Consider the following 23,265-nt stretch of genomic DNA (forward strand, 5'->3'; position numbering starts at 1 on the left):
TTATCAATGTATTGTCAAACAATTTTGTTATTAGAACAAGGATAATTACAAACTAATAGAACTCATATTGATGTCACAAGTTCGCGGAACTAATGGCATTTAAATGAGGGAGAAATCAAATTGTAATTTTTTAAAAAAATTTTTCATGCCAGAAAAGGACAACAATAGAACGGTTTCTCGTAAGTAAAGCAATAGATAATTGATTTCTTTATTACTCCGTATCAATTATAAATCCTCTGGGACATTTTTTAACATTATGCGTGCTAATAATCCTGTCCAGGCATGTGTTGCATTTTTTCACGACGAAATACGCTCAATTTATTGCATGAGTACGTCTCTAGTGCGTTTTGACAACCTTTCATCTTGTAGTCGCCTTCACAGCTGAAGCACAGACTAAACAGGTGTTAAATGGGTGTTATAAGCTTTCTCCAAGGATTCCGTTGCCAGTGCAACACGCAGAGAGCAACAGTGAAAGGATTTAGGTACACATGTACTGGTGTACTTATTAGTGTTAATGTATGCCGAGCCCTGTTGGAGCCCACCCCTTAACGCAGGTGGTTTCTATTGATAAATAAATTGAGGAAATGAGACAATACTTTGGTCAATTAACGCCACATAAACTTTAAAACGGGCGTTTAATAAAACTACAGGTCGTAAATAAAGAATAAAATGATTTGTTGTTATTATTTTTTTTTCTTTATATGGCGAAATAATAAGTTGCCTATAATTAGCTTGATGGTGGGGTTCTGATTCATTTGTGTTTACAAAATCAATGTGGATAATATACATATGACTGATTTAGGAAATCAGTGGTTCGAAGAAGGCTTGGAGAGCGGCCTGCTATGGTTGCTCTTTTCGACTTAATTGGTCACCATACAAGAAATATGGAGGTGGCGTAATGTGATTCCGTTTCATCCGTACTATGAAAAAACTTTTGCTATCGGACGATAATTGACCTCCTTGATTTTTCCAAGAGTTTTGTGTCCCAAAATATTTTGCAAACGGCCATCGCTCCAGCGATCAAATGAAATTTACACAACTTTTTCATATTAAAAAATTAACCTACAGCTAGGAGTCGACAACATGCATGAATGCATGAAAACGCATGCTGGATCCATGTAAAGCACGTCTACTGTAAAAGATGGGACCGAGGGGGACCTGCAGGAGCCGTCTGGGGAAAGCTCCCACTTTAATATGCAACATCCCGAAAAGTTGATCATCTAGGGATGCGTCTGTGTGGCTTTTGCTTTCATTGTTTTCTACAAGACAAAGCAGACTGGTTCCCTTTGATTACAGTGCTGTATGTTACAGTTGTTCTTATATAAAGCAATCAGTAACTGCCAGGCTACTAAGCTGTAAAAATTCAAAATGGTGGTCAACACGGAGATTCTTCTTCAAGCTTGGAGAGAAAGATGGACCCCTTTACAGTGGCTTGTAGAAGTAAAAAAACTAGCAGGAAAGGACAAAAAAGACCTCGATGATTTAGCAGGTTATTTAAAATTCATTGTGATTGCCAAATCTTAAAAACAAACAGGCAAAGCATTTATATTTTGACAGCTTATTGTGACGGAAGTGTTCGAAACTGAATCCAGTTTCATTCTGCAAATTTAATTATCCTTGCTGATTTTATATCTTTCTTTTAGTGTTCATTCTGAGAATGTAGTAGTGTATCAAGGTAGTTGATGTATGGGCCCATTCACGCTTTTGCCTCTCAGACATTTTGCAGTTTTTGAAAGCCAATATTTCCTGTAATATTAAGTCTAACTTATATTCAAGAGCTAGACATTTCACTGACTACTAAGTTTCTCAAGCTCTTTAGATGTTAATAGTCAATTCGTATTATAGCATGCTGTTTTCTCTGTGCAAAGCCTTCATGCTATTTGAGCCAGACTGCCCAGTGGGGGGGGGGGGGGGGGGGGGGTACTTTAGGAATTTCTGGGTGGGGATGTGCCGCTGGGACCCTTAGCCTATCCTAGAGCTAGTTCAGCTGAATTTGCTACCCTATATTAGAGTAACCAGTATTAAAACCACCGATTTCCATCTGAATCCCGATTTTTGACAGTTAATAATATCCAGTAGTGTTTTATGATAGTCATCTATCGATGATGTTGAGGCTGAGTTACAAAAATTTAAACTTGCTGATTTCATTTTTTATATATATTTTTGAGTGGCAATTCCTTGTTTCCTTAGTTTAGATAAAATCTTCAACCAACTAGTCAGTTTTGTGAAAAATGATACCCTATTTTAGACCCAAACGCTCTGTTTTATATACCCTATCCCAGAGTAAACTGCTTGAAAACCATACCCTTCACAGCGGCACATACCTATATAGCCCATTTATGGTAGTACCCCCCCCCCCCCGGGCCAAAATGTAACCAATGACATCAACAGCTACATGTATCTCTTCATATTGAAAGGTGAAGTAATTCCTACCTCAATTAGTATACATTCTCTGATAATTTTATGACACATCAAATTTTGCTAGTCATGGAAATAAAGAGCCTGGCAAGGCTTCTTAAAAAAAAATGCACCTTATTTAACCTTGATGTAAGATAAAACAAAATAATGTTTCTATCTTTTCCAGAATGTCTTGTTCAACAGGCTACATTTGGCAGTACACCAAGCACTTTGATATTGTCATATCTTAATCATGGGATTGCTACCAAGGTATTATATAAGAACATAACACAAACACTGTGGCCAGACTTCATATAAAACTCTTTGAAGAAGAGTCAAAGGCACCAACCTATCATGTCACCATGTTTGTAGGATACATTTAAGTAGTGCACTTGCATTCCACTTTGTTTTCACACCGCTCACTAACAGACTCAAGCACTTTGCCCCTTGCTGGTTTGTACCACCCATCCCTCACTAAGTCTCTTCCTCCTTCTCTCCATTTTTCTGTTACTAAGTGAACTGTGCTCTTATCATGACTGACCATGAACCCAGTTCATAAACATTCAATAATATTTGGTTATACAGAAATGTGAGATGTGCAAAGTGTGTAAAACATTTATTTATACGGAACACCATAAAAATATAAGAGCAACACTGATGAGGTCATGTCTAAAAAAGAAAAAAACTAGCTAAAAGACTAGTATCCAAAAGGTATTTAAAAAGAAGAGAATTATTGATTACAGAAATAATATGATTAAATATACAACTATAGAACAATAAAAAGACTTAAAAGCTAGGTCTGTATTATTTTGAAAACTGTAAAATTCATGTGACAGTTTCCTATTTTTTCTTTGAAAAGCGTCAAGTGAGTCAATACTTCTAACTTTATTTACTTCTTAGACATCACAATTCACACTTTTACAATATATATTATGTATATGAATTATGTATGTAATAAGTATATTATTATTTTGCTTTTAGGTTATTTCCTGTTCATCAGCTTTGACAGCAGTCCATCAGGTATGAAGTAGTTTTTATGCTAGTTGGAGCAATAACGGAGAATCTGGGATAGAAGAGGTTCAATTGCTTGATAAGTAACTGATAGATTGGATGATTTTTTTTAAATGATGATTTGGTGATCTAAGAGCTTACTTTGACCCCTATACTTGGAACCCTATACTTGGAACTCTATACAAGTTTGGACCCCTATACTTGGACCCCTATACTTGGAACTCTATACAAGTTTGGACCCCTATACTTGGACCCCTATACTTGGACCTCCAAGCTTAATCTAGGCAGGAACATGTTTATATGGAACTTGCTGCACTTGATCCAGATGCCAAGACCTTAAGTGAAATATTTTCCTGTTCAGCCCTCTCACTATTCTAAGCTGATAAACTCAGGCCATGTAACATTGGGAATATTAAAGATTCTCTTACGTCATTCTCTCTTGATGTAAAGCAGTACATTTTCACTCTTTGTTGGTTGTCTTAAGTTTCAGAATGTTACAAAGCACAAGTGCTTGTCAGCTTTATTGGATCTCCTCCTTAGTTTTGTTCCAACTATAAGGTAGTGTTGAACAACTTTTAATTTTCATTATTAGAAAACTGGTTATTTCTTTAAAAAGTGGATAAATTTAAACCTGCAGTAACAGCTGAAAACGATTGTATTGGTAATAATAGTGATATAATAATGATATTCTAGTATTCTTTTGGTGAGAATGTTCGTAATTCTGTGTAAAGACAGCAAATTTATTATTGATGTTAACTCCTGGAGCATTATAAGAGGATTAACCACTTTAACTGCCTTGTTTAGTTGCCCAGAAAGAGATGAAGAATGTCTGAAGCTGGCAGTTTCCTTGGTCAAGATAGTCTACTGGCTTCTAATTGTTGTTACAAGGCTGCTGAAATTGTGTATAGAGGTGAGTGGATTATAACAACTTGCACTGCTATTGAAATCATAAAATTACAGAGTATATGACAGGAACAGGGACCTGTAACATGATGGGTTATTGACCAAGTGTGCAGTTGAGATGGCGTGATATTGGTCAAGCTCTTCTTTTTTGTGTGCTTATGGACTGAGACCCAGTGAAGGTTGATAAACATGTGAAAAAGAACAAGACTGTCAGTATCCAGCCATCTTGACCATATACTGTAGGCTTGTTCAATAAATGGTTTGTTATATGGCATAAACAACACCATTTTCTTGCTTGAACTACTCGGTAGTCCTGAGTGGGCAGGACAGCGCATCTTTTTTGTCAGGTAGCCAGTTACTGGACAGGATTTGGTTAGTCTTGCCCCCACTCACAGTGCTAGCCATGTATTAAATTGTAGTAGGTTACTGAAGCACAGTTGAACTTAAAAACACTTGTTTACGTAGTGAATCAGTTAGAATGTTACAACTCATTAACCTTGCTACTGTATCTTGTGTAACACACAGTCAGTACGTCTGTCTGGAGGTGCAGATGCACCATTTCATGTGTCTAATGTTGGAAAATGCAACAAAGCTTTTGGACATGTCATGGGCTCTTCATCTTACAGAGCTATGGTCATTGTAGGAAAGATGGAGGAGCATGGTAAGTAAGCTGGTACACTGCATACACATGACATAACCTATGGGCGGTTATAGGTGCACTTCCCGAGTCAATGAAAGATGTCATACCAAAGGAATCTTAAGAGATCCACAGTCCGAACTTATTATTTATAAACATATGATAAAAATTGGTTAAAAAAAGACCAAAAGAGGTCAACTATTGATATAATTTATATGCCAAATTTCGATACAAATAGCTAGATGCAAACTTTTCTATAGATAATCACACAATTTTGAGTGCAATTAGGAATAAATAGGCACAAGTAAATTTTTCCAAAGGCTAACAAAATCGCACAAGCCCATGGGGCAAGTGCAATTTGTAGTCGATGAAAAATTTACAAGTGCGAAAAATTCATGGGTTTACTGATATACATGAAAAGATTGAAGCTGACGATTACTCCACAGTACCACATCTACAATACTTTATTTTAAGGTGGAGCACATATATATGTAAGGATGGTATGTACTCAAGTGCTGGGTAATCAGAACAGCAGGATCAAGCGAGTCACCAAAGTTGCATGAAAGTCTTGGGAGTTGATAGCTTCTCCCAGCTAGCTTGCATCAGTGATCCAGCAAATAGGTTGTTGCTGAGCTTGTTCGTGTGACATGATTTACTCACCAAGTGATTGACTCACCAATTATTGTTTGATGGCAATGTTTCTCATTGAAGGATCTGTTAAGACATTCCACAGTTTCAAAGGACTACCTTTGTTCATAAAAAGAAAAGTAGAAAACGAGCATGATAAGAATTTCCTGGAAATGAACCCCATGACCCTTGAGTTAATATGAAAAGTCAGTTCTCAGCCTTTCAATGAAATCATTATCCAAGTTCAGTTGCTGACAGCCACTTTAATTTTTAACAAATTTGGTTACTAAATGGAGTGCTTCATGTTCCTCATTAGCCATGGCATCAGAATTGGACCGACAATTGCAAGCACATCTCAAGGACCTTATCATGACACAGACAGTTGTCCCTGAAATGCAGCCCTACATTAAAGAACTTATGGTTAATTTCAGCAGGTACAGGACATGATCCAATTCACATTATACCATATATACATGTTTACTTTGTTTTACTTTACTTTGGCCCATTTCAGTTACTTTGCTTTCCATTAAATCACTTCACTCCATTCACTTTGCTTTACATCTCTTCTCCTCTTCTCACCTCACCCAGGGCTTGAAAAAGTGCTGTTCCATTGTTCCAGACAAGCAGATTTTCCTTCTGGGCAAGTAACTTTTCATTCACTTGCCTGATGGGCAAGTGAAGGTTGCATTTACTTGCCCGATGGGCAAGTGCCCAGGCAAATCGTCTGTGAACTAAAACATTAAAAGAGCACTCTAAGACTTGCCCAGGGCAAGCAAAATTTGAGAGCTACTTGTCCCAAGGGCAAGCTGGAATTCAAGTTTTTTTTTTTTTCAGGCCTGCAGTCACCACACTGCACTTCGCTCTCCAAGGTTAGCTTCCCTTCTCTTCTCTTTCTTGTCCTTTCTCTACGCACTTGACTTCTCTTCTCTTCTCACCGTTTGCTTACATGTACCTGTCCTAAATGAGAGAATTTCAAACTGTGGAGTGTCCAGTATGATCTCTAAAAACTCTCTTAAAAATACAAGTGTATAGCATCTGTAACAAAGTTCATTACAAAGGAAAAGTCAGGAAGGATGTTAAACAAAAGATTGTTTAATCATGTACTTTTATCAACCATTTAAATTATTTTTAATGTTCTGGTTTGTGTGTTTGTTTGTTTTGTTTAAGGTTGCAGAGTCTAAACTCGTCATCTGGTAGTAGTGATATCAGTCCAGGTCATGTTCCAAACATGTCTGTCCAGATTCTCACTCAGTTTCAGGTCAGAACAAGTGGCAGTATTAAATGAGATTGCATAGTCAAGTGTTGTATTGTTTCATGAATGTGAATTATTGTTGTGACTTATGTGTCTTTTTTCATTCCAGGTTTTAGTGAGTCCTTCGTACACTCCAAATCAAGTTGCTGATGTGATGGATTGCATCATGCATGCTCAGGTACACAATATTGAATAGTTAGGAAGTGTTATTAAATGTATGTGTTCTTCTAAAGAGCTGAAAAGCCACAAAAAGTACAGAATGGGCCATAAATTGCTGGCACAGACAAAATATGACATCCATCCTGAAATTACAATGCTTACTTGGGCCCAGAAGGTAATGCTTTTATGAAAGTCAGTCTATGACCAACTTTTGTTTCGTTTGTGCAGAATGTGGCAAGACATCAGTTGTACTTAGAGTTTCTGAGATCAGCCATAGTGGGCCTGTTAGAAGCTCCTGAGAAATCAATGGAAGAAATATTATGGACAGGGTTTCTGTTTTTGAAGGTAATTAAGTAAATGTCACTAGACCACTATAGAAACTAGGATAGTGCAGGATGAGTCTGTAATTCTTGGTATCCTCTTTTGATCCAGTTGAAGAACTAAATCCCTTCATGTAATATCTTTGTGAAAAGAAAGTTCTTTAAGATACATGACATTATACAGTTAGTGTTTTACAAGCAACCGATCATGACAAGCAGAAAATACCAAACAAAATCCTGTAGCCTCAAGATAAGATGCTTTTTAAAAAAGATAGGGGCAGGGGGAAGGGGTGGAAATAATGTTCAAAGTTAACAAATGTGAACCTGAACTGCATTAATCTTGAACATGAACCCAGAAATTCGTAAAGAAATGGCAAATTCCATACCCCTAAAAATAGTGGTGTAACGATTTATCGAATTCTGGATTAATTGCAATTATGACCATTCAGTTTGATTCACGATTCTTCGATTCCATGGTTAAATTTTGGTTCGATTTTTTGCATGTCTTTCCCAGGGTGCCCTCAGTGAGTTATTATATTGTGAAATCAGAATATGTAACTCTTTAAAATGTGCGTTTTTGATTGACGAGCAAAGGCGTTTGCAGTTTTTGTGCCATTTTGTGTTGCTTGGTAAAAATGTTGCCCTTCTACCATGTAGCACCCTTTGAGAATTTCCAAATAAGGCAAACCATGTGCAACACGCTCATTGTCACATTCTCAAACATGGTGATGAATGACTAAGCGATTGTGAATTCACCTGCATCTTTTAGATCCACTGTGTGGAAATACTTTGCATAGTTGAATTGAAATTATCGAAATCAAAAGGCAATAATCAAAATTGAATCAAATTGCTAGGAATATGAATCGTTACACCCCTACCTAAAAATCCTTTAATACCAACCTTACAAACCTCCTTTTACAGCTCAAACTCCCACAGAGTCAGTCTTGGCAATTTTTGAAAGCAGTCATGTGTCAATCTGTTTGTAGGTTCCAATTGTGATTCGTCTTTTGGAGACAAGATCCCAGCCTTCTGTGCAACTCCAGCCAAACCCTGGGGAACACTCCACAGCACACAATGCATTTCAACAACTGCTGCAGTTTGCTCCCCTGCTGGATGATGCAGACCTCAAGTGCAGGTTGGGCTTTTTTCTGTCAGTGGCAATGTGATAATAACAGTGCTTATTATATGGCTAGCTCCATGAGCAGGCAAGATGAACCAAATCATGCACTTTGATTGGCTGCGGAGTGGGCAAGATGACACTATCTTGCTCCCTTGGGATTAAGCATTGTTCCCCACAAGAAAAAAATTCCCCTAAGCGGAGGCAGGTTCACCAACATGCATAAAAGAACTTGGCCAATATCCATCCATCTTGATCTCACGCTTGGTCAATAACCCTTATAGGAGTCCATGGCAAGCTCTCAAATATGACAACATCAGGGAAACAGTGGTTGTAACTGGAGGTGGTTGTTTACTGGAAGAAAACCTCTTCAGCGACCAGCCACTGAAAATGTAGAAGTCATTCCCCAACATGTACAAGAACTTCCAACACACCAAGAGATTACCCTTTCAACAATATACAAAACTATATTTAAGAAATAGAAAACATGTACCATTGTTCAATTACAGACTTCTCAAACCATTCTATTATAAGGTTTCTTTATGACTGCTGATTGTGCTTGCTGACTTGTAGGTGTAACTGCTATAAAGAACTGATTCAACAGTATTGCAAAGACCTCAATCAGCAGACTGGAGATAGGATTGGACAACTTGTCTCTCAGAGGTTAGTTGCCCTGACTACATTTACATGTAACTGCAAGCAACTTCATTTAGCTACTTGTGCATTGCTTAGGACATAAGTGGCAAAGTTGAATAACGTTATGCCACTGGGACGTGCAGTGCTAAATTGTTAATGTGACATGGTAGGCAAAACTGAGAGGATTAAGCTACATCCAAATGGTGACCCGGTTTCACAACTCGTTTTACAAGTTTGCTCATAGCACAGTTTGTTACAAAGATAACAAAGGATCTCAAGGGTTGTGACTGATAAACACTATTAGGCAGTTCCCCCTTATCCTAACTAAGGTTCTCAAAATTGTGTGGTTGTTGCTTTGCCTTGCAGACCATTGTCAGCTGAAGTACAAAATATGTTAAGCAGCCAGTTAACTTTTAACAACCCTGCACAGCAAATCCAGGATGAAGGTTTATTTACAATCTGACTGAAGTTTCTTTTTGATTCCCTCTGTTTTCTGAGTCTGTGTTAAGACTAAAAGGTAATGTAAAATTCATTATTTTGGTTTCAGAAAGCAGAATTTTGGAAATAATCGGGGTAAGTAAAAGAGAAGCTTTGTTAGGCTCCTTACCCCCTACAATGTGGATTTTTTTTTTCTCTGTGTGTGCTCAATTAAATACGAGAAAGGTGCAGAAGGGTGCTGTCGTATTTATGTTCACCACATTCATTATGTTCGTCTTTATGGTCATCATCATTATTAGTGCTGACCACAACTATAATTATAATAATTCTTAGTTTCTCCGCTTTTAACCGCTGCCCTTGCAGGCACTGGAATCCGATCTCAGCAGCAGGGATGAGAAATTTCTGAACCCTCTGAAGAATGTGGAAAAGTTTAAATGGATGACTGTGGCAGCAGCAAGCGTGGGAAAACTTCAAAACCTTATAAGAGGACTTGTTAAGTATGAACTGAATTATAAGCTTTGTGCGTAATTGAAAGTTCAGTTGAAGTCAGGGCAATAATGGAAATCGTTTTTGCTGTTTTTTTGTCATGCACAGTCTTGACTGTTTACTTTTTTTTTGTTTTGTTTCTTGATAGAATTACTGACCAAACTGTTCACGCTGCTACAGACAAAGAAGATGGTTAGTCTAAAGCTTTGTGCATAACTGGTTTTTAAATATTCTTTCAGTTCATTTCTTTCCCTATACTAAAGAAAGCAATTTTACTGTAATTCCACTGTCCTGAAGTCCAAATCAAACTCATCCCAGCAAATGGAACAACCAGCATTAGTTGGAATATTTTGAATCAATTTTGGTAACCAATCACAACACCGCTTCGACCAATATCACTATTAATGTTCTTCCTTATACTAAGTAAGGTTTGAACCTAACAAGCAGAAGGTAGCTGTGGTCAATCATGTTTTATTTGTTGCAGTTAAACGAGGAAACATCAGAGGAGAGCTGTTCAACACTTCTTTTCTATTGCTGTGTCATATTGGGCAGGTGTATGGTCGAAAGGTGGGTTTTAGTTTCATTACCTTCTAGAGAAAGTTTTCAGTTGTTCACACTAGCAGGTGTGGTTGAATTCTCGATACAGCATTTCTTCTGTCCGAGGAAAATAAGAAATTCTTTCTACGCCATTTCACTTTTTTTACCCCCTTGATGCCTCATCATGTGCAGTATTGATGTGCTTGATCGTGTGTCTTAACGATATACTCCTTTACTTTATAGATAGGAGCCTGTGCGCGCTCTGATTGGTCAACAACCCATGTTTTATCAGAGTATAACACAGAAAAAGCGTATTTTATTGTCTTTCGCCACATTACCTCTAAATCATAAAGCAAATAAAGAAGCCTAAGCCGTGTATTACAATGTGAAAAAACACTCTGGGCATTTGAGAACACTCGAGAAATGTAGAAAACACTCGCCTGCGGCTCGTGTTTTCCATATTTCCCTCGTGTTCTTAAATGCCCGTCGTGTTTTATCACGGTGTAATACACGGCTTAGGCTTCTTGATTTGTTAAATAAAGACCCAATGGTTAGTGCGCTAACTTCGGAACGAGCTCTGGGCAGGGTCATTTTGTTGTGTTTTTGAGCAAGACGCCTTTCTCTCGCAGTGCAAGGTGCAAAAGAAAAACTTAAACCAATTTTCGGGCTTGCACTTCCGGCAAGCTGTGACTATAATGGCCCCCAAAATTTCATCTCTTGTAGTAGTTCTTTACAGTAAATGGTTTGAACCCAGGAATATCAGTAGTTCGAAGACTCTAAAGATGACTTCCGCTCAGGTTGTGTAAACGTCAGTCACCAACAACAGTTCTTTTCAGAACTACCCTCACCCGGACGATCACATTATACGAAGTAGTTCTTTAATTGGAATTTCCTCAAAAATTCTCCAGGAAACTTCACTTGCCCATCAGGCAAGTGAAGACAGAATCCATCAGCCCTGGGCTATCGGACACGACGTTCTTTGCTCGCTGGAGTGCCTCTCTCCACCCCGGAGTATAAATGGGTACAGCTGAATTTAATGCTGGGGGTAATCCTGCGAAGGACTAGCGTCCCATCCAGGTTCAGAAGCCGGATGACTGATGCAATTTGTTCTTTTTTTCTTGGCCAGGTTGTACTGGACGTTGCCAAGAATCGGTCACCTGCTCCATTTGTTATTCAATGGATCTCTCGCCACATTCCAGACATTGACAAGTGGAGGTCATTTATTCCTGATACACAGCACTCGCCCAACCAAGCGGCAATTAACGAACTACTCGATCAATTCTTCAGTAACTCAGCATTTCCTGCAAGGTACAATCATACATGCTGTAATCATTTGACAGCGCTTAACTCAGAAAAGGCTGACCAGGCCGGTCACTTTGTTAGTTAAATTTGTCGTAAGCGCCGGTACACTCAGTCCAAGACTGCGCACAACGCTACGCACAATTTCTGGGTTGCACCTTGTGCCCAGCTCTTGAATTGTCGTGTGTCACATCACATGCAACAGTTATAAAGTGCTAGATATGTTCATTTTGACACCAAAATCTTGTGTATAGTTAACTCATGATAGTTTCAATGCACTTGTTTATCTAAATTTTCAGGGAAGTGGACCATTATTTTTTTTTATCATTTCCATCAGTAGAAATATATTTTGGGTTATGACCCATAAGAACTTGCTTTGCCCTTTCATCTTTCTTCAAGTTAGCATGTTCTTGTACTTATTTCGCAGCCAAGCCAACTGGGATGAACACTGCACGAACGTGTCCAGTGCCTTGCATCATGTACTGAAGGCGTGGCAATGTGACTCCAAAGCTGTACCTCCTGAGCAGTTACAGGTAACGCTAGATCAGATAGAATATCACAAATGGGACGGTTTTAAATGACAGTGGTCGAATGAGCCAAAACCAGATCTTCTTTCTCCTCAGGTTCAACTTTCCGCGATAGTTTCAAAAACTTCTCTTATTTAGACTGCCCTTTGAGAGCAGAATTTTAATATACTGTAAGGCCATGGATTGTATTTGGAGGGAGGGGGGCTTAATGCATTTGATTTTTTTTTGGTGGGGGGGGGGGGGGGGGCTTAATTTTTCGGGGTATGTATCCTGTTAATGCAGACGGATGCCCGCCTGTTCTTTCACGCCGCTTGCAAAATGGCTTCAGAGAAAGGGGAGTTGTTTATTATCGGATCTTTTTCCTTGATAGGATGACAGCGTTCCTTGACGACTCTCTGAGACTTAACCCAAACGATCACTGTTTTTTACATTATTTTTTTTCGGTAGAAATTGTGCGAGCTTCTCAAGTACGAGGCACCTGCGCTGGCCGTTTGTGCTTGTTCATGGAGCTGTGGACATATTTATACTCTGACTGCAGAAGAAAGAAAACACCCCTTGCGGTAACACTCAATCTCTCTCTCATTTATTTAGTCCTTTAGTGTACTCTATCAGTCAATGCTAAGAAACTAAAGTACTCTATAGTGCTAAGATATTAAACTGCTCAGGAGATGTGCTTTTTAAGGCAACAAATACAATATGGTGATATGACGGCGTTAATGACGCCAAGCCGCTTTGTGAGTGTGGTGTTAATCGTCGCGGAGGCACGCGTGCGTACTGCGTGGAACATTTTCTTTCTACAAACAAGCTTTGTCGTTCTATCAGAGCGGCTCATTTATCTGTTACGGAGGGTTTAGTTTTGATTTTTTGACTTTTAATGCCCCAGCACATATTTTTATTCGTGTAGCAATAGTTTTGCATCAGTTAAATACGTCCTTGTTTGAACAGCAACACCATTTTGCATCTGTGCCAGCTTTCTACTCTACTTTTGATCGATTTTAAGATTCCCTTCATCACTTCCAAGGCTCTTATTGTGCTTTCGGTTGACAATCATTTTCTCTCGTTCCCTATTTTTTTCAAGGAAGTGAGCTTAACATTGGTCATGTTTCGATATACCCATTGTGACCTCCTAGTTAATGCTTTAAACATTTTTACTATTCTGTTTTTTTCTTTCGACAGGTTAGTGGGTTTTCTCCTCAATCCTGTCAATCCCAAAGGAATGCCCAAGGAGTTTGTAGACAGGTAGACTATCTCAATTTTCTACCTAAGACCGTTTGAAAAACCGGTTTCTTCCGACTTAAAACCAGTTTGTTTGTGACTCGGAACCGGTTTTTCAAACCTACGTCATTAGAATGGAAGTTTTGGAGTCAATTCTCAAACGATTTTTCCCAGCGAAGAACGCAAAGAGATGAAGACGTTTGTCTCAAAACCGCGTACGAAAGCTGCAAACTGACTGATCAAACTTGCCTTGTTTTACAGCTGTGCTATGTTGTTAGAAGTCATGAAGAGAATGTCGTCCAGTGTAGAAGGAAAAGGTGAGAAGTCATTCTTTTGTCGGACTGAGACACTCTTGTGTTGTCGTTGGTGTCTTTAACGGAACAACAACAACAACAACAACAGTTTATTTCTACTACTGTAAACAACTAAAAGAATTTACAAGATTATAATTATAAATATATAAATAAACAGTACAGTACATACAGTAGTGGGACACCCGAAATAACTAAAAAGCTAAACTAGTTGGGTGACCGTAATTGTAATAATTAAAAATGTAAGAGTCAGGAAAGAGGCACAACAAATACATTGGTACACTTAAATAGGCTTTATTTACCCTTTTAATCAGAAAATTAGCCCTTGGGCTTTTATGCTTAGCTGTCCGCCGGAGGCTTGCGGCATTGTTAAACCTCTAATGTCAACCTCTGACTAAAACTAGGTCGTCTCATGTGATTCTGATGGGTGGTGTCTAGCCGAGAAATGCAATTACTAACTCATTCAGTCTGGTGCTCTACCCTGTAATATCACAAGCAGACTCAGGATCGCTTTTTTAACTTCAGATAACACATGGGATGATAATGCAGATAAACCGGTATCAACTGGCAGGCCTGTGTCCAAGGTAAGTCATTAGGTAAACACAGACAACAATTTAAATTGATGATTATACCTAATCGTATCTTTTTGGTACGCGTCGGCGGCACATCAGGCGATATGTCAGGCGAGACACAGTCAAGGGAAAATACTCATGTGAGATCTAACGAGCCTAATATGCCATCGAAAAAGTATTAAAAAAAGCTGCGATTGGGTATTTGTCAGAAGCATATAACTTTGATTCGGAGTTATATGCTCCTGGTATTTACTTAACACGGCAAAAAAGACTGGCCGAATCAATCAGTGACTTCAGTGATATCGCAGGATATCAGGACAGTAGGCAAGGCTTCTGATTGTCTCTGAGTAAAGTAGAACTGACTATTGACAACTTATGAAACTGACTTCCTAGGTGATGCTAATCCTTTTGTGAAAAAAAAAACGAAACCTGGACTTCAGGAGCCTGGCGTTTAATTTGAATGTCTCTTCTGTTTCCAGACTCTTGGAACTTTGTTCACAGACGTTGTCAAGGCGCGGCAGCTCAGTAATAGGACACTTGAACAGTTCAGGCATCTGTTAACTACAGGAGGAAACGAGTGGTTTATTTACAATATCATCAAGGTAATGTCTTATCAAGTTTACGGTTAACTTAATGTTTGGCTCGGTATCTACCGCTTTCTCTAATCTGGGTTTATTTTTCCCGGCGGTGCTGGTGATTGAGCCTGACACATTGTAGAAGGGATATTCTGCGAATCGTGAAATCTGATTGGTTCCGCTGGAGAATAGACGGTGTTCCCCTGTCCTCTCCAGATCGTGGTATCTTATGCTGTTATCTGAACTTGTAGGAGCGCGTACTAAAAAATCATGTCAACTGCGTACAATTATTTTCAAAACAAATTAGGAAAAAAGGGTGATTGAGCCTGACACATTGTAGAAATGGTATTCTGCGAATCGTGATATCTGATTGGTTTCGAGTATAGAAGGTTTCTCCACGGTGTGGTATCTTATGCGGCTATCCGAACTTGTAGGAGCGCGCGCTAAGAAAACCAGTTCAGCAGCGCACCTTTATTTACAAAACAAATTAGGAAAAAAAGAGATATATTCTGGTTTGTTGATAAGGTTGGTTGGTGTATAGAAGAGCTTTGCCCTCGGCTCGGGTATTGTGTGTCAGGCGAGACCGAAAGCACAGTTTTTCCCTTCACGGACCCTCTGGACGACAAGTAACAGCTATTCTTGTTGGCTGGTTGTTTGTTCAAGACCAGTTAGGAAACAAAAAGTTTGGCTTGCCTGTAACTGACTGGAGATGTTTATGAACATGATCCTTTTCTTTATTAAACTTAGGAAATATTAAAGTTTACCCGGCATGAAGAAATTGTCCTAGCAGGTTAGTAGTAATCCATGGGCTTTGTTTGCGCTACGCAGCATCGAATTGTTTCTTACAGTTTTTACAGACAAAAGCTGGAATTAGATAATAGAAACGTATGGCGCGCATTTCCAGTCAGTATTCAAACAACTTTAATATGCAATACATCCATAACTTTTATGTGCCATATTTTTTATTTCCTTTTTGTATATTTTGTATTTTGCATATTTTTATATCTTCCCATTACTTTCTATGTAAGTATTTAGCCCAGTTATCTTTTTCATTGGTCTCTTTATTTTTCATGCGTTCTATACTTTCTATATTTGTTCCATATTTTTCCGTTCCGAGTAGTTTTTTTTAATTTTCGTTCTAATAATATACATGAAAAAATTGCTCGATTCTGATTGGCTGAGAGCAGTGCAGTTCAAGTGTAACACCAGTTCAAAAAGCGTAACACCAGTGTAAAAAGTGTAACACCAGTGCAAATTACACATCGTAATTCTGGATTATGATTGACTGAAAGACAATAGGAAATTTTCTAAGCCAATGATAGGTAAAATGATGACGAAAATTGTTCGGAAACTTTGAAAAGAGTTTTGTCGAATGAGAAAAAATGGCTTCAAGAAAGATCTTCCGGCACTTCCTCCACGCGATTTTTTTCATGTTTATGTTATTAATAAGAAATCATACGGTTTTCCTCGTTCAATTTGGAATTAGTTTGCACTTGCAAATTAATTCCAAGGTGAACATGAAACCGTATGATGACTTTTACTAACTGGAATGCAACAGGTAATCACATGACCGTGATTGGCGGTTACTCACCTCGTACTTTTGTTGCCGATATGTAGTCCAAGTCGGTTGTTTTTAGTTTTTTGCGTTATATGGAGTAGTTATTGACGAGTTGTCAAATCTTTCGAATTCCTTGTTAGCTGACTTGGCCAGCAGCCTTCTAATGTTTGATGCCCAGGGCTTGGTGCCATGCCTGCTTCAACAAGTTCTACCGCTGATCATGAATCACGAAGAAGCTGATACCATATTAGAAGATCCAAAGGTACAATTAAATAACGTTGGTTTTAGCTTTTGCATCAATCTATTGCTTCCTAATGTTTTTGTTTCCTTTCATTGACTGTTACAGTTAACATTCGTTAATAATGTAGCGCTCGTGATTCGCTTGTATCAGAACTTGATACCGATACTCTTTTATTTTCAATCTGCTCTTTATACTGACTGCAACAGACATACTCTACTCGTTGGTTTCAGTGTGTTTTGATTCTTACTCTCTCCAGGGCTGGGCTCTTGCTCGGTTGATGGCACACACGGTGTGCTTAGGGATTACTCTTGAACAAACGCTGTCAAGAGGAGATTTGAAGGATGAGGAAACTGAACGGTGAGAAGTGTTAACAGAATCCTAGATATCTTTCGGTCTCCGTGATACAACAGATATCACAAATTAGTAGATCAATCCGCACATCCTGATTGGCTTGCTAAATTGAAGTTACAGCTGTATCATGCGCCAAAACGTGTTTGCGAACTCAGCTCCAGCTTGCTTGGTATTCAACAATGAATTATTGACTCCAGAGCCGGTGAACTAGAACCACATTCCACTGTCTTCATTAACATGACACTATTCATAAAAGGTAGGATAATCAAGCAAGCAAAATGATTTGAACACGGTGAAATTTAAAGCTTTAACAGCTTGTGGGGCCGTATATAAGTAAACATATAAAAGATAAAAGGTAACATAAGTGCACTTGTTTTCTTTTTCCTTCAATTTCAGCCCTACCAAAATAAAGAGGCTAGACAGTTTCTCTCTTCACAACTCGAGATCTTCATCGCGCGTACAGCAGGCCCTAGGTATGTTCATAATGTGAATGTTGATAACCGCGTCTTATTAGTTAGCCCTGAGGAGTATTGGCCCATCTAACTTCTCTAGATATTCCTGTGTTCGCGTCTTGTACGCAGCTAACCGTCGACCAGGCCCTCTTTTCCCTTGTGGGCCTCTTATGGGGAAGCCTGCGAACGCAGACGTATTTCCGGCTATCGCTTGTCTCCGCCGAAAATAACGTCTGCGAACCCAAGCCAGGAAACGATTTCTCTGACGTAATAACTTTTGTTTCTCCTTGGCCAATCAGATTCCATGATAGAATGAAACTCGAGTGTTACTCGACAAATCAGTGTGCCGACTGATAAAGATCTAAGTGAACCTCTGATCTTACGACTGATGGAAACAGCTACACAAGTTTTAATGGTGTCTACCCTTTTAAATGTGTTAGAATTTCACCGTAATGAGCCATTTGATATTTGAGTACTTCTTGAAAGGAAAAATTTCGATTGAAATTCGTGTAAGTTGTCTTTATTTACATAAGCTTTCAAAAAGATATTTCACGGTACAGTGTACTCACATGTTCGCCGACTGGCTTGAGTTCGCTTCAGATTTCTCGACGTTTCTATAAAATGAAATATCTCACATAACAAGAGAAAACAAGCATTAAAGTTCCTCGAGATTAGTAACACTGGTTATTTAGCGTTGACACAGCAGAGGAAACGAAAGCGAAAACTCACGTTTTCAGACAACGCGAAATGAGCTTCACTCACGTCGGGCCCGAACGCAGAACGTCAAGCTGTTTCCCGCCAATCATGCACAGTGGACCTTTTGGCTTTTCCCTGATCTTATGGCGTTCCCGTCGCCGTCCGCATTGTCGTTGCTTAAAGTCCGTATTTTCGGCGGAGACAAGCGACAGCCGGAAATACGTCTGCGTTCGTAGGCTACTTAGGGAGTCACCTACAGCACATTATTTCCCGCCTTGCTCCCTTTTCTGTCCTCTGTAGTCGCTGTCTAAATAGAATGACGTCTGATCGCAGGTTAGTACTGATACGCGGCCTACTTCTATTAAACAATAAGATTATGAGCTCGAGATTTCTATTTAAACTAGTAGTAATCAGAGATTATGAGAGTGCGTTCGACGCTCTCACTTTAATATATAATTATATATCGTAAATAAATGATTTCACTAGCTGATTTTCAACCTTTGTCTATTGCTAAAATCAACATTTTTCAGCAGCAACCGAGGTTTTACAGTCAGATATGCATAGTGTCAAAGTCCATGCTAGTGAAGAGGTCACGATTTGTCGATACGTTGCGTGACGCTGCCAGTTTCTGTAGTCTCTCAAGTTTCATAGAATATTTAAATTACGTACATTATTCTAAGCTGGCATTTGCAGTCGCGTGCTTGTTTCGCGACTAATTCGAGTATTTCCCAATGATGAATAAAGTAGTCTTATGGATCTTGCCTTCAGAGTACTTTTCCACCGATTCCAAACAATAAAATTTCGACTGGATAAAGACTGAGCTATCTATCGCGACTGGAACTAATCAACAAATGCAATCAAAATGTAGCTGTTCCTACGGTTATCATTCCAAAGCCAAGTCGTGTTAATAAACAAGAACAATTCCCTCAGATTGCGATAAATGCTGCCGTCGAAACGTTTAAATTCACCAAAATCTAACGCCGAGAGCACATAATAGCGAGGCGTACGGCGACTGAATGGAAAGAAGTTAAAAAAGATCCATCGGAAAGACGAGCTCACATGGCCTGCTCACATACTCACGTGTTCGCCATATGTTTTATCACATGTCTTAGCATTAAACGGTACCAGTTTACTGGCCGCGACATGCCCCTGCAAAAATCAAGCGGGGTGGCCATTTTGGTGTCCTTACAGGAATGTGGTTTTTTTCAGCCTAGAACCGTGCACAGGGAGACCAATTCTGAAAAGCCACCGGTCAAAATTAGGTTTGCGTTCGACTTCGTCGAACGCAACAACAGAGTGTTTATGTCGAGGAACTATCGGCTGATAGTTGCCCCGCGGAAATAAGCTAGTTTTAAGAATATCAAATTTCTAAGGGGCAACTATCAGACCGATAGTTCTGAGACATAAACACTCTATTGTCTTTATTGTTCACCACTAAATTTTCTTCCGTGCGCCAGTTCAAAAATCCTTATTGAATTATTTTCAACTTTTTTTAGATGAGAGCCGTGAAAGCCGAATGTAAAATTTGAAAAAGAAAACAAACAAAAACCCTCTTAATACAAATTCAATTGTTTATTTTCTATAAACCCGCTTGTTTACAGAAATATTTTCACGGACGAGTACTATCCATCCGGGTATTTTCCTCGGACGGGCACTTTGGGCTGATAGTGTCTCTCCGCGGATGAACACTATCGTATCACGTGATTAATTTAAACCAATAAGAATCGGAGAATATTTAGTGGCGAACTATAATGGCTGATAGTGTGCAATGGCTCAGCCAATCAGGTTGCAGCATTTGCATTGGGGTTCAAGAAGAATTCTACTAAAATAAAATAGATAGCGAGTAGCGTGGCCAGTGAGAGAACGGCATTCGTGATGGAACGCTAGTAGATTTATACTAAGTTGTGACGTTGCATGTAAATGTTCGTTAGTAAGGCGAAGTAAACACTTCGCTACACATCAACTTAGTGACAGGTAGTGATCGACTTCTTAATTTTACCGGAGTGGGGAGGGAATGGAGTTTGTTGGGGTATTGGTCAGTGAATAGCGAGACGCATTTTCCGCTATTAACAAGCAAGTAAATTTTCTATTTGTTTCTCTTGGCCAGTTCGTCTTTGTGATGATTTTATTGCCTCCATGAAAACGACTGAAGTGGGACCAGTACCAGCGTTAGTCCTGTCGTTTCTTCAACAAGCTGTGGCCAGCAGTAACACCGTCGTTAGACCATTATCGGCCTGTTTACCTGAAGATTTGGTACGTCGGGGTTTTTTTCAATCCGCTCTAGGATTAACTATTTCTGTGCTTATCTTAGTTTTACACCTCCCTAGCTAGCTCAGTAATTGTTACCATTAGCCGTGGTCAAACTCGGCAAGCAGAATAAGCAAGTCCCTTCCTGAGCCAGTCAAGTGACGTGACTTATGCGACTTTTCACGGTTCCATTACTATAGTGTCATTTCGAGTTCTGTTTGACTTCATTGTGATTGCTTAGGAGAATGCATTGACCTCTTTGAATTTGTTTTCGCTCGTTTTATACGCGAAGAAACGTGTAGATGCCACTGAGGGGAATTTCACATTAAAGGAGCTACATCACGGTTTGCACATCTTGAAAATTTTAGCCTAAATTTTTTAAGTTCGTCGTTTGTAATCCGTTTTAATCTTCTCCATCCTTAACCATCTTTGTTTCTTTACGATTTATTATTATCTCTCTGGTGTTTTTATATCTTAGAAAACTACTATTTTCAGGTTTCCTTCCATTCAAAGGTGATTTTTTGTGTGTGTGTGTGATCGAGCTCTTTTAACACCAGGATTCAAACTTATCATTCCTGTCATTTGAATAACAGGGGTGCAGTAGGTACATCCCTTCGTTCAAGTCATCCTATTCGCAGTCATAAAATAAGTCAGCAAGCCTGGTATTCTAACGCTACTGAACGTTCTTCTTTTCCAAGGTAAAGGAAATATTGGAATTATCTCCTAGCCTACAAAACACACCTGACGTACTTTTGGGTTTGTGTAATATGAAGACAAAAGATGGACGACAACTTTGTGCCAAGGCGCTCTGTCACAATATATGAACAAAGTGAAACAAATGAAAGGAGAGCTCTACAGCTGTGGGGTATCAAGAATAAACAAGGTTTAACATTCAAAAGTAGGGAAGTGAGAGCTCCATAGCGGCATGTCAAGGCTCTCTGGCAAAACACGAACAAGGTTTGGCATTGGAAAGAAGAAAAGTGAGAGCTGTGCAGCTGTAGATCAAGGCTCTCTGTAAAAACGTAAACAAAGTGGAGCATAGGAAAGCAGAGACGTGAGAGCTCCATAGCTGTATGTCAAGACTCTCTTGCAAAACACGAACAAGGAGCATTGGAAAGCAGAGAAGTTAATGCATCACAGCTAAAGATCAAGGCTCTGTAGAAACATAAACAAGATGGAGCGGAAAGCAGAGAAGTGACAGCTCGATATGTCAAGGCTCTCTTACAAAACACGAACAAGGTTGAATATTGGAAAGAAGAGAAGTTAATGTACCATAGCTGAAGATCAAGGTGGAGCATTGGAAAAACGGCGAGGTCCACAGCTGTATATCAAAGCCTAGCTCTGAAAGAGAGACGTTTGCTGATATGAGTCATGGAGAGGAACAGTGGATTGCAGTTTGAAAGGAGCCACAACGAATTAACAAGACTGCGAATTTATTTAAACACGATTAAAATATCAGTCGTGATAAAACATTCACTTCGCTGACATAACTAAGCAGATTGTTATACCACCAAACTGTGAGCATTTACATTCACTGTACGTGTTCAACTAAATGAGTGGATACAGGTCGTAAACGTGACCGTGTCAAGGTTACAACCGTTACTTGTAGATACTGTACATAGTTTGTGAATTCAACTCCTCGTCGTAGTTCCTGTGAACGATGAGATATAGGTGGCATGCACTGGCGAAAGGATAACGTCGAATTCCAAAAAGTGATTTTGGAAAGAGACGTTACTGGGGAGGAGAAAAAGAGAGCTTTTTGGGGCCTGGCCATCTCTCTCGTTCCCAGTGCTCTCTCGCCTCGAGTCCTAAGGGCTCCAAGCCCGTCAACGTTTATGCTCTTTTTGACGTGTTCCTACAAAGGAAATGTACCCAACATCTGCTCAAACATTCGCTTTATTGTGGCCCTACATGGATAAACCAACATTGTACCCAGTTACGAAAGAAAGCCAAATTTATTTGCTTCTGTTAGGAAATATAGCTCATTCAGTTTTCTCTCTAACCAACGCTCGGAAATGTAAATAAACTTTTTTCGTAATGATAACGTCATAGAAAAGTAAATTATTTTGATGGTCAGTTTGGCGTTGTGTTCACTTGATGATCTCGAGCAAAATAGTTTGCTTTTTTAATAGTTTTCATTCAACATGTTGAACGGTTTTCTACGCACCTTAAAATTTATTTAAAAACCGACATTCACGGCTTGAGAGACCTTGAAAATTGAATTTGGTTCTAAGGTTCTCCGCTAAAATTTGTTGCCTTTGACGTCGTTTCCATCCCAACTAAAATTTGTTTCCTTTGACGTCGTTTCCATCCCAACTAGTCTCCAGTTCAAGAGTTTTATCGTTTCCGAAAATATTGTAAAAGTCAGTTTCACACCAAAAGGACATCTTATGCACGTTTTCGCAGCCTTCAAAACAAATCGGAGCTGATGAAATTCGATTGCAATTGTAATCCTCTTAACGTGTCTTCCCCCGAGTCGTTATAGCAGTCAACTATGACGGAAAATGCACAGTGGCTGGGTATCTTAACCAGCAAGGGTTCAATAAGCACTTAGGGACTGGTACCAGGGGAAACAATGAGTTTTGTTTCTCCGAGCGAGACCCTCAGTGTTCCCCGAGGGGAACATTGAGGTCGAGGGGAAACAAACTCACTTTTTCCCGCGGGACCAGTCATTAAGTGTTTTGTTATACCTCCCAACTCA

The 23,265-nt window shown here is 39.2% G+C and overlaps 1 protein-coding gene across 1 annotated transcript; it reads left to right on the forward strand.

Moving 5' to 3' along the window:
* Positions 1-1,320: 1,320 nt before the first annotated feature.
* LOC110045706 (mediator of RNA polymerase II transcription subunit 24-like) lies at positions 1,321-22,640 on the forward strand. The gene is made up of 30 exons (XM_020751322.2): positions 1,321-1,489; positions 2,585-2,667; positions 3,379-3,417; positions 3,893-3,966; positions 4,213-4,318; positions 4,837-4,972; positions 5,892-6,009; positions 6,743-6,833; positions 6,937-7,005; positions 7,215-7,331; positions 8,293-8,441; positions 8,997-9,086; positions 9,426-9,505; positions 9,607-9,632; positions 9,861-9,994; positions 10,132-10,175; positions 10,468-10,550; positions 11,647-11,828; positions 12,247-12,352; positions 12,794-12,906; positions 13,523-13,585; positions 13,823-13,878; positions 14,398-14,456; positions 14,924-15,046; positions 15,767-15,809; positions 16,718-16,839; positions 17,075-17,175; positions 17,566-17,642; positions 20,425-20,570; positions 21,263-22,640. Exons 1-30 carry the CDS (start codon positions 1,369-1,371, stop codon positions 21,386-21,388), a joined length of 2,877 nt encoding a protein of 958 aa, XP_020606981.2. The 5' UTR covers positions 1,321-1,368; the 3' UTR covers positions 21,389-22,640.
* Positions 22,641-23,265: the final 625 nt, after the last annotated feature.

This window comes from Orbicella faveolata, unplaced genomic scaffold (genome assembly GCF_042242905.1).
Source record: "Orbicella faveolata isolate gen_17 unplaced genomic scaffold, um_ofav_v1 contig_1, whole genome shotgun sequence".
Taxonomy (NCBI): Eukaryota; Metazoa; Cnidaria; class Anthozoa; order Scleractinia; family Merulinidae; genus Orbicella; species Orbicella faveolata.